General features: G+C 45.7%; 1 protein-coding gene across 2 annotated transcripts; it reads left to right on the top strand.

Moving 5' to 3' along the window:
* Nucleotides 1-12,559: 12,559 nt before the first annotated feature.
* Ca14 (carbonic anhydrase 14) lies at nt 12,560-19,421 on the top strand. 2 transcript variants are annotated; one of them, XM_005331148.4, is made up of 12 exons: nt 12,560-12,666; nt 13,344-13,457; nt 15,466-15,486; nt 16,413-16,592; nt 16,899-17,041; nt 17,268-17,363; nt 17,547-17,613; nt 18,015-18,172; nt 18,256-18,376; nt 18,610-18,630; nt 18,738-18,822; nt 18,942-19,421. In XM_005331148.4, exons 2-12 carry the CDS (start codon nt 13,403-13,405, stop codon nt 19,006-19,008), a joined length of 1,014 nt encoding a protein of 337 aa, XP_005331205.2. In that variant the 5' UTR covers nt 12,560-12,666; nt 13,344-13,402; the 3' UTR covers nt 19,009-19,421. The 2 variants fall into 2 exon arrangements, with proteins under 2 accessions (XP_005331205.2, XP_021586088.2); XM_021730413.3 differs by lacking the exon at nt 12,560-12,666 and adding an exon at nt 12,687-13,239.
* The last annotated feature ends 228 nt before the right edge of the window (nt 19,422-19,649 follow it).

Here is a 19,649-nt window from a genome sequence, read left to right as displayed (position 1 = left end):
CTGAGTCTGTGTTTTTATTTCGATCTCTTCTAACTAACTTTATGCCTAGAACCTCATTAATGAAACCATTGCGCAGGCCGCGTGGTAGAGGTGAGGGAGGGTACTATCTACCCCTTCCCTTTTCTTTGACAATCAGCTGCCTGTCCTTTGCCCTGATCTCACCTGTATGGCTGATACACAGAAAGGAAGGTACCTGGAGAGGAGTTAGATGAAGAACTTTACCAGGATATAAGATGGGTATAATGGTGTTAAAATGGGAAGTGAAATACAGCCAGGAGAAAAACCAAACTCATGAACTGGAACATGTCTTAAGACGAAGTTGTTAGGCAAGGTTAATTGGTCGACTGAAAAGTAAGATTAAGTCATGAGAAAGAGGATGAAAAAGACTTAGAATGAGTGAAAGGGTTCAGAAGATTCCTTTCATTCACCAAAAAGAAACAGGCATCAGAAGTTTGGCATAGTGGGCTGGGGCTGTAGCTCAGTGGCAAAGCACTTGCCTCACACGCATGAGGCTCTGGATTTGATCCTCAGCACCACATAAAAATAAATAAAAATAAAGATATTGTGTCCATCTACAACTGCAAAAAATATTGAAAAAGAAGAAGAAGTAGCTGTAGCAGTAGTAGTAGTAGTAGTAGTTTGGCATAGGGGTGCACACCTGTAATCACAGTGGTTTGGGAGGCTGAGCCAGAAAGACATCAAGTTCAAGGCCAGGCTCAGCGATTTAGCTAGGACCTGATCAACTTAGCCCGATCCTTGTGAAGAAAGATGTGAGTGAAGGAAATAAACAGAGGAGAGGTGGCTCAATCGTAACACAAGTCTATCCAGGACGAACCTACAGAGGGGGGCCCGGTGGAGACTGAAACCTGTCTTCTGCTTACAGCCTGGGGTAGATATAGGGGAATGAGGAAGGGGGGATTAGGCCATTACTTAGGGATTTTCAGGGAAGGGTCCTTGTGGTGTCTCCTTCATAAAGCCCTAGGTGTTTTTAGGATTTCAGTCCCACATAACAATTTCCTTTTTTTTTTTTAAATTTTATTTTTATTTATTTATTTATTTTAAAGAGAGAGAGAGAATTTTAGAATTTTTTTTAATATTTATTTTTTAGTTTTCGGTGGACACAACATCTTTATTTTATTTTATTTTTATGTGGTGCTGAGGATCGAACCCAGCACCCCGCGCACGCCAGGGGAGCGCGCTACCGCTTGAGCCACATCCCCAGCCCCCAACTTATTTTTAATGTGTTGCTGCGGATAGAACCCAGTGCTTCACATATGCTAGGCAAGAGCTCTACCACTGAGCTACAACACCATCCCAACAATTTCCTTTCTTATGATGATGGAGTGTTTTGGGGTTTCTTTGCATGATGATGGAGTATTGTCTGGGGTTTAGGTCTGGCTGAGTCAGAGTGGACCTGGTTTTAATATAGCCAGGTATGGTGACGCACACCTGTAATCTCAGCGGTTTGGGAGGCTGAGGCAAGTTCAAAGCCAGCCTCAGCAAAAGTGAGGTGCTAAGCAACTTAGTGAGACCCTGTCTCTAAATAAAATACAAAGTAGGGCTAGGGGTGTGGCTCAGTGATTGAGTGCCCCTGGGTTCAATCCCTGGTGCCCCCCACCAAAAATAAAATGATGGAGGATATGTTTCAAAATGGCATTGCCTATATCAAATTCTATCTAACACCTTTCTCAAAATAAAAAGGGCTGGGGATATGACTCAGTGGTTAAGCACCCCCTGGGTTCCATGTCTGGCACACACACAAAAAAAGAAATACGCATCAGGATATTATTAAACTCAACATGTCTTTTTTTAAAATATATTTTTTTAGTTGTAGTTGGACACAGAATCTTTATTTTATTTTTATGTGGTGCTCAGGATTGAACCCTGGGCCTTGCACATGCTAGGCAAGCGCTCTACCACTGAACCACAACCCCAGCCCCCTCAGCATGTCTTTAACATTCAAAACCTAAACTAGCGGGTCATGAGGCTGAGACAGGAGGACCACTAGTTCAAAGCCAGCCTCCACAACAACAAGGCACTAAGCAACTCAGTGGGACTCGGTCTCTAAATAAAATACAAAATACTGCTGGGGATGGGCCTCAGGGTTGAATGCCCCTGAGTTCAATTCCTGGTACAAAAAAAAAAAAAACAACTAAATTTAGACTTATTATCAGGTGACGAATATTTTGTTTGCCCCTCTAGATCCTCTCTTCACTCTTCTCCACCTGTTCTGTGACAAAGCCCACAGGGTTGCATCAAACCCTCCAGTTACCTGGGTTTGATCTTGGTAGGAAATCAGAAGCCAGGAGGACAGTGAGGTTGGGTATTTCCCCAGCTTCCTCTGCCAGGTCCTTACAAAATAGCTGAGTCCCTCTATTGAAAGCTACAGATCCTATTGGTGGCACATTGGGACATAGTATCACAGGAGAAGAGACATCTATGGAGAAAGATCCAAGGAGTCCCCTCAGGGGAGGGGGACCAGCAGGGTTTGTGGTGTACATAACAGAAAAGAAGTCAGCGCAAGCCAGACAGAGGCATGGACAGAGGTTAATTCAGGAGTAAATGCACACTCAAGGGGGATGTTGGCTGTCTCCAGAATGAGAAGCCCCTCCTTGGGTTGGGGGTCAAATATTGATTGAAGGGCTATTGGGGAAAGCAGGATGGAGCCACACTTGTTGGTGCCAGGTTTTCCTGCGCTTGTCTGTGGGTTTCCCTCATTTCACAAGGGCATGTCACTCTAGATTTACAACTGCACTTTCTGCATCTCAATGGCTCAGAGGCATTTCCTTTAGGACTCAGGACATCTCTCCCTTTATCTTAGATTTTTTAAAATATTTTTAGTTGTAGATGGACACAATACCTTTTATTTATTTGCCTGTTTATTTATTTATTTATTTTTAGTTGTAGATGGACACAATACCTTTATGTTATTTATTGACTTTTATGTGGTGCTGAGGATTGAACCCCGTGCCTCACACATGCTAGGCAAGTACTTTATCTCTGAGCCAAACCCCAGCCCTTCCTTACCCTAAAACTTTTTATCTCAAACCACCCAGATTGTTTTTTTTCAGGAATGAATTCCTTTCCCTAACTGCTAGGAGTACAGCTAAAAGATAATCCTAGGGCTGGCTCAGTGCTACAGCACTTGCTTAGCATGTGAGGCACTGGGTTCAGTTCTAAGCACTGCAGAGAAATAAATGAATGAAGGTCCATCAACACCTAAAAAAAATTTTTTTAATTAAAAAAAAAAAAAAAAAAAAAAAGATGATGCTACCAGATACTAGCCCTTGTAGAGAGGGAAACCAACATCCAGCTCAACATAGTCATATAAAGACGCAGCCTGCCATTTTGTCCAGATTTGCACAAGTTCTGAATGGTCCTCCCAGCTCCAAGCCTCCCCTGGGTTGGCGGAGGCCTTTATTAAGGCTGCCTGATCACTCTCCCTCTGGCATTGGTGCCAGTAGCACTCAACAATAAATGTTCCCGATTGTATTTCCACCTCAGACTCTGCTCTCTGAAGAACCCACCGTGGGACAGTGGTTCTCTCCAAGCGCCTTCCCTCTGAGAAACTCAAAGCAACCTATATTATAGATCACATGGAGGGGCTGGGCTGTGGCTACAACAGTGGTAGAGGGCTTGCCTCGCCCTGTGAGAGGCTGCTTTTGATCCTCGGCACCATACAAAAAATAAATAAATAAAGATATTATGTTCATCTACAGATAAAAAAATTTTAAAAAGAGGTCACATGGAGAAGGCTTGAGACTATGTGATGAGGGTGAGAGGGTCCCAGCCACCCCCCGCTTCTCCAGCTCCAGCCCCTGTCTGACCACAACCACGTGAGAGGGCCTGAGTGAGAACTGCCCCCTGAGCCCCCTCCAAACTCCTCCACCACAGAAACCGCGAGAAACCAAAAACTGATCTTTATAGCTTTCAACCTCTAAATTCGGGGTTGTGCAAAGATAACGATTGTTAGTTGTTATTGTCAATAATTGGAACAACTTCCTAAAACACACTTTTTCTGATGGAGACTCTCTAGTACCCTTTTTGCTCTGTGACATGAGGGGTGACAAGTATCGCACTCTTCTTAGTTTTGCTTTTCTTCTACCTTAACCAAATAGTCTTCCCTCCTCTAAATTCTCAGAGCTTATTAATCATCTATTCATTCAGTATTTATCTCATGCTCCCTTCAAGTATCCCATGTATGTTATTTAATTCTGTTTTCTCCCAACCAGCCTGGAATGTCCTAGAGAAAGAGCCAGTCGTCAACTTGGCTGTTTGCTGGCATCACTCTCAGGACTTGGCACAGCACTGCGCATAGGTACTCCAGGCATGTTCAGTAATTGACATATCTCAAATACCCCTCAGGTAGTAGTCTAAATTCACGCTTACGATAGGAAATTAAGAATTTGGTTGGTGCTTTCTTAGAGAACAGGTGATGAAGTAGGAGTTGAGGATAACTGCAGACTGCTCTGCTTTTTACCTTTTTAACTTTACATTTTCCAAACCAGATAATTTGTGGTCTCAAGATAAAGCTAAGTAGCCAGGTGCAGGGGCGCATGCCTGTAATCCCAGCAACCGGGGAGGCTGAGTCAGGAGGATCATGAGTTCAAAGCCAGCTTCAGCAAATTAGTGAGGCACTAAGCAACTCAGAGAGACCCTGTCTTTAAATAAAATATTAAAAGGGCTGGGAATGTGCCTCAGTGGTAAAGCACCCCTGGGTTCAATCCCTAGTACCAATACCTAAATAAAAATAGAGCTAAGTCAGTGTAACTGATGTATTTTTTCTGGAGTTCAGACTGATTTGGAACCCCCAGAAATGTTTCTCACCCAAACTTCTGAGATATTCCATCCCCCAAAATCCAAGATCATAACTGCTCCCCTTAGTTCCAGAACAGTGATCAATACTCAGCAAACAACAGCTCTAGTTGTTCCCGGTACTAATATCCTTTGGGAACTTTCTAGATCAACATCCTCTGAGGCAAGGTAGGTTTTTATATTTGTTTAGGGCCTTAGAATTAGGAAATATAGACCTATATATTTATATCTATCTATCTAAAGTGAGTTGCAAAGGAAAAAAAAAAAAAACCTGAACCTTATTGAAGTTAAATGGTGAGGTAAATTATCTGCATAGATGGCCAGCAACAATTTCTCCCATTTCTATGCACCCGTGATCCTCTTCATATCAAGAGTAGAATCCATTTCTCCTCCCCTTAAATCTGGGCTCACCTTCTGACTTGCTTTCACCAATAAAATATAGTGGAAATAACACCATGTCAGATCCGAGCCTATCACTTAAGAGGCTGGAAGTTTCTTTCTTGCTGTTTTAGGAGCCAGTTCTCACATAAAGTCCAACTATCCTACTGGAAAGAGAGGCCACTGAATCCCTCATTATAAAGATAAAAGCCCTGGACAATGAGAGACTGTGAAGCGAGGGAGAATCCAGACATCCTCTACTGTCCCAGCCACCACTGGGCAGGCGTGGGCCAAGTGAATGAAGTCCTCTTGGATCCTTCATCCCTGTCAGGCGGCCCCAGCCAGTGCTACGTGGAGCAGAGATGGCTATTGTACCATGCCCAGCCCACATTCAGAATCTTGAGTAAATGTAGCATGGTTGTTGTGTAAAACTACTAAATTCTGAGATAATAGGTAGCAGTAGGTAATTAAACAACAGCAGTAATAGATAGCTAAAGCAAAGCTATTATAAGACCCAAGGTCTTATAATTTTAAAATAAAAAGATGAATGTTTTAAAAATATATATTTATTTTAGTTGTAAATAAACCTTTATTTTATTTATATAAGGTGCTGCGAACTCTGAGCCTCAGGCAAGTGCTCTGAGCCACAACCCCAACCCCTGAAGATGAATCTTAATAAATCTAGTTTCTCTGAGCAAAGTTCATATCTTTTTCTAAAAGTGACCATTACAAGACTGCTTAATCTGTGAATGCTCCCCAAAATAATAATAATAATAATGATAATAATAATAATAATAATAATAATAATAATAATAATAATAATAGTAGTAGTACCAAAGATTGAACCTAAGGGTGTTTAACCACTAAGCCATATCCCCAGCTCTTTTTATTTTTTTATTTTGAGACAAGCTCTTGGTAAGTTGCTTAAGACCTCACTAAGTTACTGAGGCTGGTTTTGAACTCATGATCCTCCTGCCTCAGCCTCCTGAGCTGCTGGGATTATAAGTATGTGCCATCCTGCCCAGCTAAAATATTATTCTTACTCCCTGCTTATGTTCAAAATGCCACAGCTAGATATTCAATCATATAATCCTTGTTGAGATGCAAAAACTGCAGGATAAGAAAACGTGATTATTTTACTAAGCCTTATTTAAAGGTATTTTTCAGGGCTGGGGATGTGGCTCAAGCGGTAGCGCGCTCGCCTAGCATGCATGCGACCTGAGTTCGATCCTCGGCACCACATACCAACAAAGATGTTGTGTCTGCTGAAAACTAAAACAAATAAATACTAAAAAAAAAAAAAAAAAAAGAAAGATATTTTTCAGATATTTTTGAAAAGTTTTCATTGGCATCAGGAAAACGATAAAGCCAGGCACTGTAGCACTTGCCAGCAGTCCCAGTAACTCAAAGAGCTAAAGCAGAAGAATTGGCAAGTTCAAGGCCAGTCTTAGCAATTTTGCAAGACTCTCAGGAACTTAGACCATGCAGAAAAATAAAAAGAAATGAATTGCGGTGGGCTGGGATTGTGGCTCAGGGATAGAGCCCTCACCTAGCACATCCAAGGCCTGGGTTCGATCTTCCGCACCACGTAAAAATAAATAAAATAAAGGTATTGTGTCCAACTACAACTAAAAAATAAATATTAAAAAAAAAGAAATTAATTGTGGTAATGTGGTAAAGTGTCCCTGGGTTCAATCCTTAGTATACACACAAAAAAAAAAAAAAAAAGAAAAGAAAGAAAGAAGGAAGGGGAGGAGGGAGGGAGGAAGGAGTAAAACAATTGAACTACCCTACATTTTTTTATAATTTGGAATCCTCTGTACAGACTGCCAGTACGTGGTAAAGAAAGAAATCTACATATTGTTGCAGTAACTTGATTATTGTCATGTAAATTCCAAATTCTGTGGATTAGCTGCAAAATTTGTAAACTCTAGGCTGACTCACCTCCCTGTGCTATGGGAGTGCAAACTTTTTTTAACATTAACCAAAGACAAATTTGAAGAGTGAGTCTTCTAAAATTAAAGCCATATTGAGTCTCAAATATAAATTAAGTCACTGCTGTGTATATCCCAGTAATACAGATGATAAATATTGCCTTAAATGAAATTAGTGGCTAGGCATGGTAGCACACACTTGTAATCCCAGCTACTCAGGAGGCCGAGGCAGGGGGATTACAAGTTTAAGGCTATCCTGGGCAGCAGAGACCCTGTCTCAAAATAAAAAATAAAGAATTAGGGATGTGACTCAGTGGTAGAATGCCCCTGGGTTCAATCCCTAATACTGAAAAAAAAAAAAAAAAGTATAACTCTGGTCATAAGGTTACTTCCAAAAACAATTGTCAGTGGCAGCGTGCTTGCCCAGCACCTGTGAGGCACTGGATTTGATCTTTAGCACCACAAAAAAATAAACAAATACAATAAAGGCATGCTGTGCATCTACAACTACAAAACAACAACAACAACAAACTAGAAACTTCTGGTTAAACATGGATATTTGCGGGGGGGGGGGGGGGGGGGGGGCTGGGGATTGAACTCAGGGGCACTTAACCACTGAGCCCCACCCCCAGCCCTATTTTGGATTTTATTTAGAGACAAGGTCTCACTGAGTTGGTTAGCACTTTTGCTGAGGCTGGCTTTCAACTTGAGATCCTTCTGCCTCAGCCTCCTGAACTGCTGGGATTACAGGTCTGAGCCACTGTGCCCTGGAAATTTTAGTACATATTTTCCTCCATTTCTTCCAAATCTTACTAACATGACTTTGAAACAATAAGATCTAAATATAAAAGAACAAAAGAGGACTGGGAATAGAGCTCAGTGGTAGAGCACTTGCCTAGAACTGGTTCGATCCACAGCACTACATAAAAATAAATAAATGAGTAAAATAAAGGTATTGTGTCCATCTACAACTAAAAAATTAATAAAAATTAAAAATATAAAAGAACAAAGACTGAGCACAGCCAAACTATGGAAGCAGGCTAGATATTCATAGACAGATGAATGGATAAAGAAAATGTAGGATAGGGCTGGGGCTGGGGTTCGGTGGCAGAGCACTTGCCAAGCATGTGTGAGGCCCTGGGTTCCATCCTCAGCACCACATAAAAACAAACAAATAAAATAAAGGCATTCTGTCCACCCATTACTACAAAAAAATTTTTTTAAAAAGAAAAGAGGGGCTGGGATGTGGCTCAAGCGGTAGCGCGATCGCCTAGCATGCGTGCGGCCCGGGTTCGATCCTCAGCAGCACCACATACCAACAAAGATGTTGTGTCCGCCGAGAACTAAGAAAAAATAAATAAATGTTAAAATTCTCTCTCTCTCTCTCTCTCTCTCTCTCTCTGTCCCCCTCTCTCACTCTCTCTTTAAAAAAAAAAATAAATAAAATAAAATAAAAAGAAAAGAAAATATAGGGATATATACACAAAGGAGTTCTAGTCAAACATAAAGAAGAATGAAATGAGTCATTTGCAGGAAAATGGATGGAGTTTGAAAACATCATGTGAAGTGAAATAAGCTGAACCAGAAGGTTAAGGGTCACATTTTTCCTTCATACATGGAAGCAAGAAAGTAAAAAGAAGAAAGCCAAGGAGTCTCATGAAAATCAAAGGGACACTAGAGAGGAAAGGGACCCGGGGTGGGAGAAGGACAGGGAAAAGAGTGATATTGGCCCAATTACATTGTTAGATCGTGTGCACATGCAGATGTGTAACCGTGATCCCGCCATCATGTGTCATCACACTGCATCAGCAAAAATAGAAGGGAAAAGGACAAATAATGAGAGAACCCAGCAGAACCTTGGAATCTGTAAAACAAAGTAGCAGTGTGACTCGGAACTGTTGTTTCTTGATTCTGGCGTCTTCCTTATTGTGAAGGAGAGCTCAGTCAGTGTAGCAGGGCCTTTCTCAGCGCTTTGTTCATCGACTCTGAATGGACTGTTCCATCAGTTCCACCCCTTGCTCCTGAGAGGGGAAGCCTGCCCGCCACCACTCTGCTCTGTGCCTTCACCCTGACGTGCCCCTCACCCAGGCCGCCTGATTCTCAGGGGCAGTTGCCGTCACACTGAAATTCATTCTCCAATCTGGCCCCTACAGTAAAAAAGTAGACATGTGGACATCCAGATTTATTTTTTGCTTTATTTCTCAACCTATTTGGGACTTGAAAGAAAAGGGAATGCCCTTGTCAGGATCCCCTTCATCCCTCCCTAGTCCAGAGGTAATTATCTTAGCAGAGAGGAGAAAACCTCCCCTCGAGAGAGGTTCAGGGTCAAATTGATTTGCATCCCATAACCCACAAAACTTCCAAGGCACTAAGAACTCTTGAGGTGAGGGTGAAGGTAGAGCTAAAACAGAATACGGTCAAAGGTTTATTGAAAGAGGGAATTTCAGTTCCCAGCTCTGGTCTACAGAGATCAAAGAGTTACTCTACACTCAACCTAGCCCATTGGATAGAGGGAGCAGAAGAAGTGAAAGTTTCTGTGAGAACGTGAGAAGCCTCCCTCTCCACCCCGACCAACGCTTTTCTCTCTTTCATTCATCTTATAATTGAAGTGTGACTTGAGGTCAAAAGTTAGAAGCTTCTTCTCTGAAGAGAATGGTAGGAAATGGCCAGATATGGTCATCCCTTCACCTTGCATTCTGCCAACCGACACCTTCCAGAGCTGATCATAAACACCTGAGGGCTGCAGTCTGAGGTAGGAATGAAAAGGCAAGAATCACCAAATATTTTAGAAGGGGTCTGACAGAAAATCAGAAACCCAAAATAAACAAATTCAAAAAAGAACTCCGAAGAAACAGAGGCAGGGCAGGGAGCAGGAGGAAATAAGGAAAAGAATGTTATTTCATAAGACAGGGACTGTAGTTCTGTGGTAAAGCATTCTCATGCTGGGCGCAGTGGTGCACACCTATAACCTCAGTGGCTCGGAGGCTGAGGCAGGAGGATCCCAAGTTCAAAGCCAGTCTCAGCAAAAGTGAGGCACTTAGCAACTCAGTGAGACCCTGTCTCTAAATTAAATACTAAAATAGGGCTGGGGATATGGCTTAGTGGCCAAGTACCCCTGAGTTCAATCCCTGGTATCCCTACCTGCCCCCCCCCAAATTCTCATACTATAACTAACAGCAATGTGATCTGGAAAACTGAAAAAAAATATTCAAAGGAATTCTGACCACCCTCCTCTCCCTAATTACTTTGACATTAATTCTTGAGCACTTTTGTGTTTTCTTAAGCAGCTGTAGTACTAAAGTGTTAAACAATAAACATGTAATACTAAATGTGATTTCCTATCAAATTAGAATCTCAGGTCTACATTACCTCAGGGTGCAATGTTATTTGCTTTTCTAGAAAATCTGATTCCATCTATTTCTGTCTCCTCACTGATTCTTTCTTAGCCATTAGTTACCACTTGTACTGCTTGCAGTTCTGTGGTAACCATTCTTGGTTTGGGGGTTTTTAAAAATCCAACTCCCTCCTTTATTTAACTCCACCACACAAACTCAGAGCAATTAACAGGTTCCTATAATGTTTTAGAGTAGCGAGTTTAAATATCTAAGTTGAGACCCTTTAAGACAAGACCAACAAGAACCTGAACACTTTTGATTCTGACGTTCACATTTCACTGCATTTGCTAGGACAGGAGATGGCGCCAGAAGGCAGTGGAATGGCTTGGTTTTAGTAGTTTGGCCAACCCCAGGAAGAGAAAAAGACTGGAATGGGAGAAGTCAGCACTGAAACAAAGATGCCAGGGTTTGAATAGAAACTATCACTTAAAACAAAATAATCAGGGGGCTGGGGTTGTGGCTCAGCAGTAGACTGCTCGCCTAGCACATGCCAGGCCCCGGGTTCGATCCTCAGCACCACATAAAAATAAATAAATAAAATAAATGTATTGTGTCCAGCTACAACTGAAAAAGAAATATTTTAAAAATCATAATAATTAGGGTTATCTTGACACGTACTCCATGTCAGCAAGACTAGAACGCAACAATGGATGTATTCACAATAAAGCCAAAGATCAGAATAACATCAAATCCCCAGATGAGGATGCTCACCGCCTTTCTGCCTCTCTCCTAGAAACAAAAGCAGCCGTCTGTTTGGGAGCATGAGCACCCAGAGGGGCTGCTCACTCAGGAATGGAAAGTGCTGATTTGGGGCTAAGAGATCTTTGTGAAATAATGTTCAACTGTACAGAAAAAAATAAATAAAAAATAGCCCGCCACAGTGAAATTCTTCCCAGAAGGAATCACACTGGAAACATTTTAAATTTAAGAAATTCACAGATTAGCCAGGAGGTGGCGCCTGTCGAGACATGCCACCTGCCTTGGGACACTGACTCCCGATCCCCGCAGGCTCCAGGGGACTGTCCTGGCAGAGGTCATTCAATGCAGACTTCTTTCCTACTGTGTGAAAGACATTTCTGCTTTTTTTGTGGTGGCGGTTCCTCTGTATTAACCACTCTGATTCTGAAGAAATCGGATTTAAACTTTTGTATTCTTCATAGATGGGATGGATAGATGAGTCTTTGGGGAAACTTCAAAAACAGAAAACTTTTCTGTAAGGGAAAAATAATTTCAGAGGGAGATGAGAAAATAAAAAAGGAAAGGACATCTGAAAACAAACGGCTCTGTTTGGCAGAGCCATCCCAGGAGACAGGAGGGCGCAGCTAGCGCCTGCTGCAGGAGCTGAGGGTCCAGCACATGCATTATTCCCTTCCTTTGGCTTTTATCCTGCTCCCTTATTTAGCTTGGCTCCCTTTGTTTGGGCTGTTTATTGCCACTCAGAAGGAGCAAAGAGGACAGAGGGAGCTCAAATGGGTGCATCCTTCAGGCTAGTGACCCTGGTGAAGGGTGTGGAGGAGAAATATCTGAAATTATCTGTGGGCTTTCACATTCCCTAATGAGGGATTTAGGATGTACATTCCGATCGGGATTTCCAGTCCTGTGGGGGAGCACACACCAGCCCACATTCCTGAGACGCGCCGCCTCTGTAAGGCTCCGCTGGCCCGGCTCCACAGTGGCAGGTTTCACTCAGTCCCACTGTCCTGCCTCGGCCCCCCTGGGACAGGAAGGAAGACCCTGGGCCACACAGACTCTCTCTGCTCTCTCCATGCTTGTTCTCTGGAGTCCGCCTTTTCTGTGATAGTGATTGTTTCCATGGTCCCCCCATCTCCCTCCAGCCCAGGCCTCTCTGCTAGGGGTCAGTGTCCTCTTAAGTGACAAAAGCCGCCCTAGATCTGGGCTCCCTGGGGAGGGAGGTGGCTGTGTCTGGCAGTTAGAGCCGCTGTCTCTCCATGGTGCTGTGGCAGCCCCTCCCCCACTGGGCACACAAATGGGCTTTATACAGCAAACAAAAACACCCCCCCCAAGCCACACAAGCACGTGGACCCAGGCCTCACCGTGGGAAGGGGGTAGTGACAGGAACAGGAGGAAGACAGCGCTCCCGACAAGTTCTCCTCGTATTACTTCTCTGATTCTCCACAACCCAGGTTTCCAGACCTTGACTTCCCAGCCCTACCCCACCTGCACCCTGAGTCCCCAGCTCCTTCTTAACTTCTCCCCTAACTCTGACTTCTATTCCAGGCAGCTCAGACACTGCAAGGCGTTGGGAATAGGCCCCCCACCGCCCAGGGTGCCACTCCTCAGGGGAGAAGCCAGGCAGGCAAATGAGAACATAGTGTCTTCTTGAGGTGGCTGCATTGAGCCCCAAAGGCCCCCTTTCTTGTCCCTGCCTGCTCCAGGGGACACCCATCTGAGCAGTATCTGCGTGAACAGCAGAGAAGAGCTCACCCAGCTGGGCTCCTGAGCCAGGGCCAGGGCTCCGGTGAAACTCGCGCTCTGGCTCTGAGCGGGGCCATCCTGCATGCCTAATTGGCTATTTAAGGAGCTGCCCGCCTGCAGTCCAGGCACCCCCCCTCCCCACGTACACCAGTCCAGAGCCACCTTAAAAGCGAGAGGCAATTGTGAAGTCACTGGCCAGCAGTGGACTGGAGACTTCAGAAAGAGATAAAGAGAGCAGAGAGAGGCAGCAAGAGATTTTTCCTGGGACCCAGAAATTCACGGTATCCCAATGAAAATCAAATTCCCTGGAAATCCAGATACAGCAAGAGAAAGAGAGATAAATATACTCAACGCCAGGAACTCTTCTTTCCTCTCTCTTCCTCAGTCTCTCCAGTCCTTTAGTCCCCAAATTCCTGGTTCCCTGTGCCCCCTCCTGGGGATACCATGTTGTTCTTCGCCCTCCTGCTAGAGGTGATTTGGATCCTGGCTGCAGACGGGGGTAGGTACAACTGGCTGTCTGTGTGTTGGTCTGGGCTGATATCCACATGTCACCATGTGTGCTCAGTGGGGGGAGGAGAGGTAAAAGGACGCCCAGGGGCTGGAACAATAGGCGCAGGGGAAGGGAAAAGAACATGGAGGAAACCGTTCCCTTCTTTTCCCTTTACCTTTCCAGCCCAGCTGTTGGGGACAGGGAGAAGGTGCCAGGGGCAGCCTAATACAGACCAGAGCAGGCATCTCCTTGCAGTTTTCCAGAGGCTTTCCCCACTGTCCTAGTCGCAGGCCGCCCTGGTAGCTTCTTTACAAACTCTGCGGGAGAACTGAGGCGGGGGACAAATCTAACAAGGCCAGCCCAGCTCAGACCCTGAACTCCAGCTGATCGCTGGATCACCTCACAGCTGAAGTCCTCTTTAAAAAAAAAAAAAAAAAACTTTGTTTTAGTTGTAGTTGGACACAATACCTTTATTTTATTTTTATGTGATGCTGAGGATAGAACCCAGGGCCCCACACGTGCTAGGCAGCGCACTACCACCGAGCCACAAATCCGGCCCCCCTCCTCTTGGTTCTATGGAGAGACTAACTTCCTAGTTTTCCCCTGAGAATACTAGTAATAATAGTCAATATTGGTTTGACCCTTTACAGTTTAAGGTGGATTTTCAGGAACTCCCAGGAGATGAGGTGTTCTTGGGAGAACTGACTGAGGAGCTCCAGAAGTGTCCCCAGGACACCTACACCTCTTTTTTGTGTCACTCTCATGCCTAGCACACAGTAGGCGTGCAATGAAGGTTTCTTAGAACAAGGTAAAGAGCTGCCTAGGGAGCAGAAGAATGCAAGAGGTAACAGAACAGGCGAGCCAAAATTTCATCTGAGGAGAAAGGAAAAAAATAGGGAAAGAAAGGGGGCGTAGAATGACTGTGTTGAGGATTTGGTGGGGGGAAAAGGGCCCCAGGGGATTCCCTCTGTTGGGGTGGCCCACAGACTGGTAAATAAGGGTTGCCTCCAGCCGTTTCTTGGGCTGCTTTTCAAAGTTGTCGGAGCTGAGGGATGGGCCAGTGGAATAGACCCAAGAGATCCAAGACTTCTTACAAGTCTGAGAGAGGGGGAAAGAGTTTAGGGTTTTCTCCAGAGTTTCTGGCCATTTTAATATTGCAGCAAAAATCCGCAGGCCTCCCTCTTCCCCTTGAAGCAGTTTGGCCCTGTGTGGGGCTGGGCCAGCAGACCCCCCGCCTGTCAGCCAGAGACAGGACTGCAAGAGAGCCTGCAGAGAGCCTGGCATGTGACCCGCTGGCAGCTCTCCTTTTTACACACAATGCTGCATTTTCATCCTGTCCCTGCCAGCCTGGCAGCCTATGCCCACCCACCACCCTCAACCTAGAGTAGACCCTGCCTTGACTCCCACCTCTCCAGAGACAGCAGGGATCTTGGGAAGCAGGGGTTCCAGGTAATGGGGAGTTTCCTCTAGAACTAGTGGGATCAGAAGGGAAGAATTTCAGTGTTAATTTACAGATCAGTGCCTTCCTTTATGCAATGCTTCAAGGCAAAAGAATGATTCTCCCTTCTGCTCTCAGTAGCAGCCCCCCACCCAACACACATACAGAGCAGCAAAATTCTTTCCCTTCTTCTTTTTCTGGTCCCTTTCCTCCAAACCCTCTGCCCATATTCTCACCTCACCCCACCCCAATCTTCTGTTAGATGGTCTTGGCCCAGGCTGGAGTGAGGGTTGGGCTGACGGCACATTTAGACCCAAGTTAATTTTAGTCTCCAGGCTTTATTTCTCCATTCCCCTTCCTCCTTTACTCAGCAAGCACCAGCTGAGCCTGGCTATGATTTTAAATAGGCCCCCCGACCTTTTCGGCTGAGGTGTCGGGTTTCAGGGCTTCCTTTGGGAAGTGGAGTGGAAGGCAGAGGGGGAGGGGAAGTGGTACCAAGGGCCCCTGGGAGGGGAGGGTGGAAGCCAGGGCCCTGCCCCAGTCTGCATTGGTTGTAACCCAAATTACTCTGTCTTGCAGGTCACCATTGGACATACGAAGGTGAGAACAGAACTCCAGGCGGCCTGTCAACACCCTTCTAACCCTGGGACCTTCACCTGCAGGAAGACTTATCCTGGGGTGGGGAGCAGTTTCCTTTAGCTTTGCACACTAACGCCTCCCTTCCCCATCTCCCCTTGGCCTGGGCTGTGCATGTATGATTTGTAGACCCTGTTGTAATCATTAAATCCCACACCTCCTGATTCAGCATAAAAGTCAGTTGAGTCCTCAATAAATCAGTGTGGGAGTGAGGGAGTTGGTGTGGAAAGAAAACTGGGTGGGGAGAGGATCTCCTCGGAGCTTAGCTGCTATTCTCTTGGCTCTCTGAATTCCTCTCAGTCCTGTTCCCAACCTGCTTTTGGAACTGGGACAGAGCTTGAGATGAGGAGTGAGGAAGAGTAGCAGGTTAGTTTGTGACCTTAGGGGAGGTGGAACTCTATCCCTCTGAACTTCCGATGAAGGACTTTAACAAAACTCCAGTCTCAGTACAAATTTCAGTGTGAGAGCAAGAAATGACAAAAAATCAAGATAGGTAGCTGAATTCCAAGACTACTTAATAGGGCACTCCAAGGAGACCTTCTCTCTAGGATCATTTATTTCCCCTCATTTTATCATTCCTACTCTAATTCTACCTCTCTGGGCATTCAGGCTATCTATCCATCTCCTCTTCCCCTCATTCAGCTTTCTTGTCCTCAAACTACAGGTAAGAGCTACCACTTCACATGTACCAGGGTAACTGGGGAGTCATCTCTGCCTCTGGGTAGGCAAGGGAACTGCAGCGTAGAGTCGTAGGGTGGGACTGCTACTTGTCTCTCCCGGGTGGGGCAAGTGCATTTCTACCTGCACACAGATGGATAACTTAGTAGGGGTGTGTTGAAGGGTGGCTGGGACTGGAGGGCAGGACAAATATCCATGGTTACCCCCACCAGGCCCACATGGTCAGGACCATTGGCCAGCCTCTTACCCTGAGTGTGGAAGCAATGCCCAGTCCCCCATCGATATCCAGATAGACAGTGTGACATTTGACCCCGAGTTGCCTGCTCTGCAGCCCCACGGATATGATCAGCCTGGAACTGAGCCTTTGGACTTGCACAACAATGGCCACACAGGTAAAAACCTAGGCTCCCAGTAGTTCAAATCTTAGGGGCCAAGAAAAAGAAGTATTTTCATAACACAAGTTTTCAGAAAGCTCCGTCCATGAATTTGGAGATATAAGAATGAGGATTGGGCTCCTGTAATCAAGGTGGGAGCTAAATGTCTCTGATCAAGCCTGAGGGGTCGACCTCATTGAGAACAGGCAAGCTGTGCTAGAAAAGCACTGGTCTATGGGAGGAATGATCTCCCGAGAAGTGGCAACCACGGGTGAGAATGACCCATGTTCCTCCACCAACTCTAACTTGCTCTTTTCCTCACAGTGCAACTCTCTCTGCCCCCAACCCTGTATCTGGGCGGACTGCCCCGAAAATATGCAGCTGCCCAGCTCCACCTGCACTGGGGTCAGAAAGGATCCCCAGGGGGGTCAGAGCACCAGATCAACAGTGAAGCCACGGTTGCAGAGGTATCAGAGAACAAAGAGCTCGGACTAGGACCCAAAGGATGACTCAGGGATGACTGGTTCTGGGGAAGGAATCTGGACACTAGGAAAAGCCCTACGGGGGGAACAAGGACAAGTGTTGGGGACAGATTTGGAGCATGATGGGGGTTGCAGTGGTGGATAGTTCAAGGCCTTGGAGGGAATGGGGTAGAAAAGCATTAAATGATTCCATCCCTCTCCCTTCCCTCAGCTCCACATGGTGCATTATGACTCCGATTCCTATGGCAGCTTGAGTGAGGCTGCCCAGAGGCCTCAGGGGCTAGCTGTACTAGGCATCCTAATTGAGGTCAGTGGCCCCCAGTCCCTCCCAGCTCTCTTTCCACTTCCTCTGCGTCCCTTAGGCCTATTTCATTGCCGGCCTCCTTCCTAACCACAGGCAACAATACCTCCTGACCACCTATTCTGTACATAAATGTCTCACTCCCAACACGGACTCTTTCCACACTCTCTCCTTTTCCTCCCCTTCCAGGTGGGTGAGACTGAGAATCCAGCTTATGAACACATTCTGAGTCATTTGCATGAAATAAGACATAAAGGTGAGAACTAAAAATCTATAGTGAGATTAGACTTTAGGAATACTTTAAAAAAATGACCTAGGCTGGGCCTGCTGGCACACACCTGTAATCCCAGCATCTCTGGAGGATGAGGCAGGAGGATTACAAGTTCAAAGTCAGCCTCACTCAGCACCTGCAAGGTGCTAAGCAACTCAGTGAGACCCTCTCTATAAATAAAATACAAAATAGGATGGGGATGAAGCTCAGTGGTTAGGTGCCCCTGAGTTCATTTCCCGGTAGCCTCCCCCCAACCAAAAAAAAAAAAAAAAATGTCCTAAGAGGTTTTGGGAGGCAGCAATTTCAGGGCCTGTGGGTTTTGCTTTGGAAACCCTGTCTAGGTAAGTCAGAGTACAGCAAGATGAATCCTACTCTGTTCTCCCCAGATCAGAAGACTTCAGTGCCTCCCTTCAATGTGGGAGAGCTGCTCCCCCCACAGCTGGAGCAGTTCTTTCGTTACAATGGCTCACTCACAACGCCTCCCTGCTACCAAAGTGTGCTCTGGACAGTCTTCAATCGAAGGGTCCAGATTTCAATGGGACAGGTGAGTAATGAAGAGGTAAAGGAAGAAAATTTTAACTCCAGACCCTTTCCCATCCCAAAAGTGACTTCTCCCACTCTTCTCAGCTGGAAAAGCTTCAGGAGACATTGTTCTCCACAGAAGAGGAGCCCTCTGAGCCCCTCATTCAGAACTATAGAGCTCCCCAGCCTCTCAATCAGCGGACTGTCTTTGCTTCATTCACCCAAGGTGACTCTCCAAGGCTCAGAAGAGAAGGGAAACCAGGGACTCAATGACAGGAACTAGGGAACACCTGAGACAGAAAAAGCTGAAAGGGGAAGGGGTTTCCAGTACTTACTTGGACTGGGAACCACCCCCAGCCCGGGGTGCCCAGGTGATTTTCCCAGGCATAAAAGCAGCGGGCTGCTTACAGTTGGGATGGACTCTGAAGCCCCACTGACCCAAGTTTTCTTCCTCTACAGTGGGATCCTCGTATACCACAGGTAAGACAGCCCTACCCAGGACCTAAGAGACAGGAGGGACCTCAGCAAGTCGGGGGAAAGTTCAATGTTAGTCCTGGGCTGACACCTTCCATCGTTGTCTCCCGCAGGTGAAATGCTGAGCTTAGGTGTGGGAATCTTGATCGGCTGTCTCTGCCTTCTGCTGGCCGTTTATTTCATCGTTAGAAAGATTCGGTGAGGTCCTACTTTCCATTCTTGCAGTCCTTTCTTTTAAAAAGTATTCTCATATTCCACCTCTAATTGCTTCACTGAGGACACGAGTCACTCCCATGAACAATTATTCCCCCTTCCAGAAAGAAGAGGCTGGGAAACCGGAAGAGTGTGGTCTTCACCTCAGCACAAGCCACCACGGAAGCATAAGTTCCGAGACATCACGGATGCCTTTCCTTTGTGCCTGTCGGGGAGCCTCTAAATTGGGGTGCAGGGGCTGGACAGAAAATACTACTAGGAGTTGTAGGCAGACACCCCTCCTTTTCTGGACATCTCTCACACAGAGGTAAGGACGAGATTCTCATTCAAGGAAGAACAGCAGAGCCTTTAGCCTTTGGCCTCAAAACATGTAGGAGGACACCAGGAGACCCCCGTGTATTAACACAGCGGGCAAACTATGTTCAGTTGTAGGTGAAGTTGAAGATGTGCCCCAAGTCTCCACCCCTCGCCTTTTTGTCCCTTCCCCTAGATACACTGCAGGATCTCCCCCACGGAAAAAGGGCTGCTGCTGGGGTTACATATTTTTGTTCAGTATAATTGGAAATTAAAGTTTCTGACCTTAAGTCTGGCCTATCCTTTAGGGTTCCTGGGAGTGGGAGAGGTCCTTAACCCCTCAGGTGGTAGAGACAGGCAAAGGACATAGAAAAAGAATCCTGGGTGACTAACTCCTTTTATCCCACCCCCAAAGGGGATGTCCCACATGTTAAACCACCAGCTCAGATTTCTGCCCTTGCACCAAAGTGATGCTTGGAGATCAGGGATTGCCAAGTCAGGAAGAAGACTGGACAAGA

This window comes from Ictidomys tridecemlineatus, chromosome 11 (assembly GCF_052094955.1).
Source record: "Ictidomys tridecemlineatus isolate mIctTri1 chromosome 11, mIctTri1.hap1, whole genome shotgun sequence".
Classification (NCBI taxonomy): domain Eukaryota; kingdom Metazoa; phylum Chordata; class Mammalia; order Rodentia; family Sciuridae; genus Ictidomys; species Ictidomys tridecemlineatus.
The sequence above is the reverse complement of the archived record's forward strand: the minus strand, read 5'-3'. Positions and strand labels throughout refer to the sequence as shown.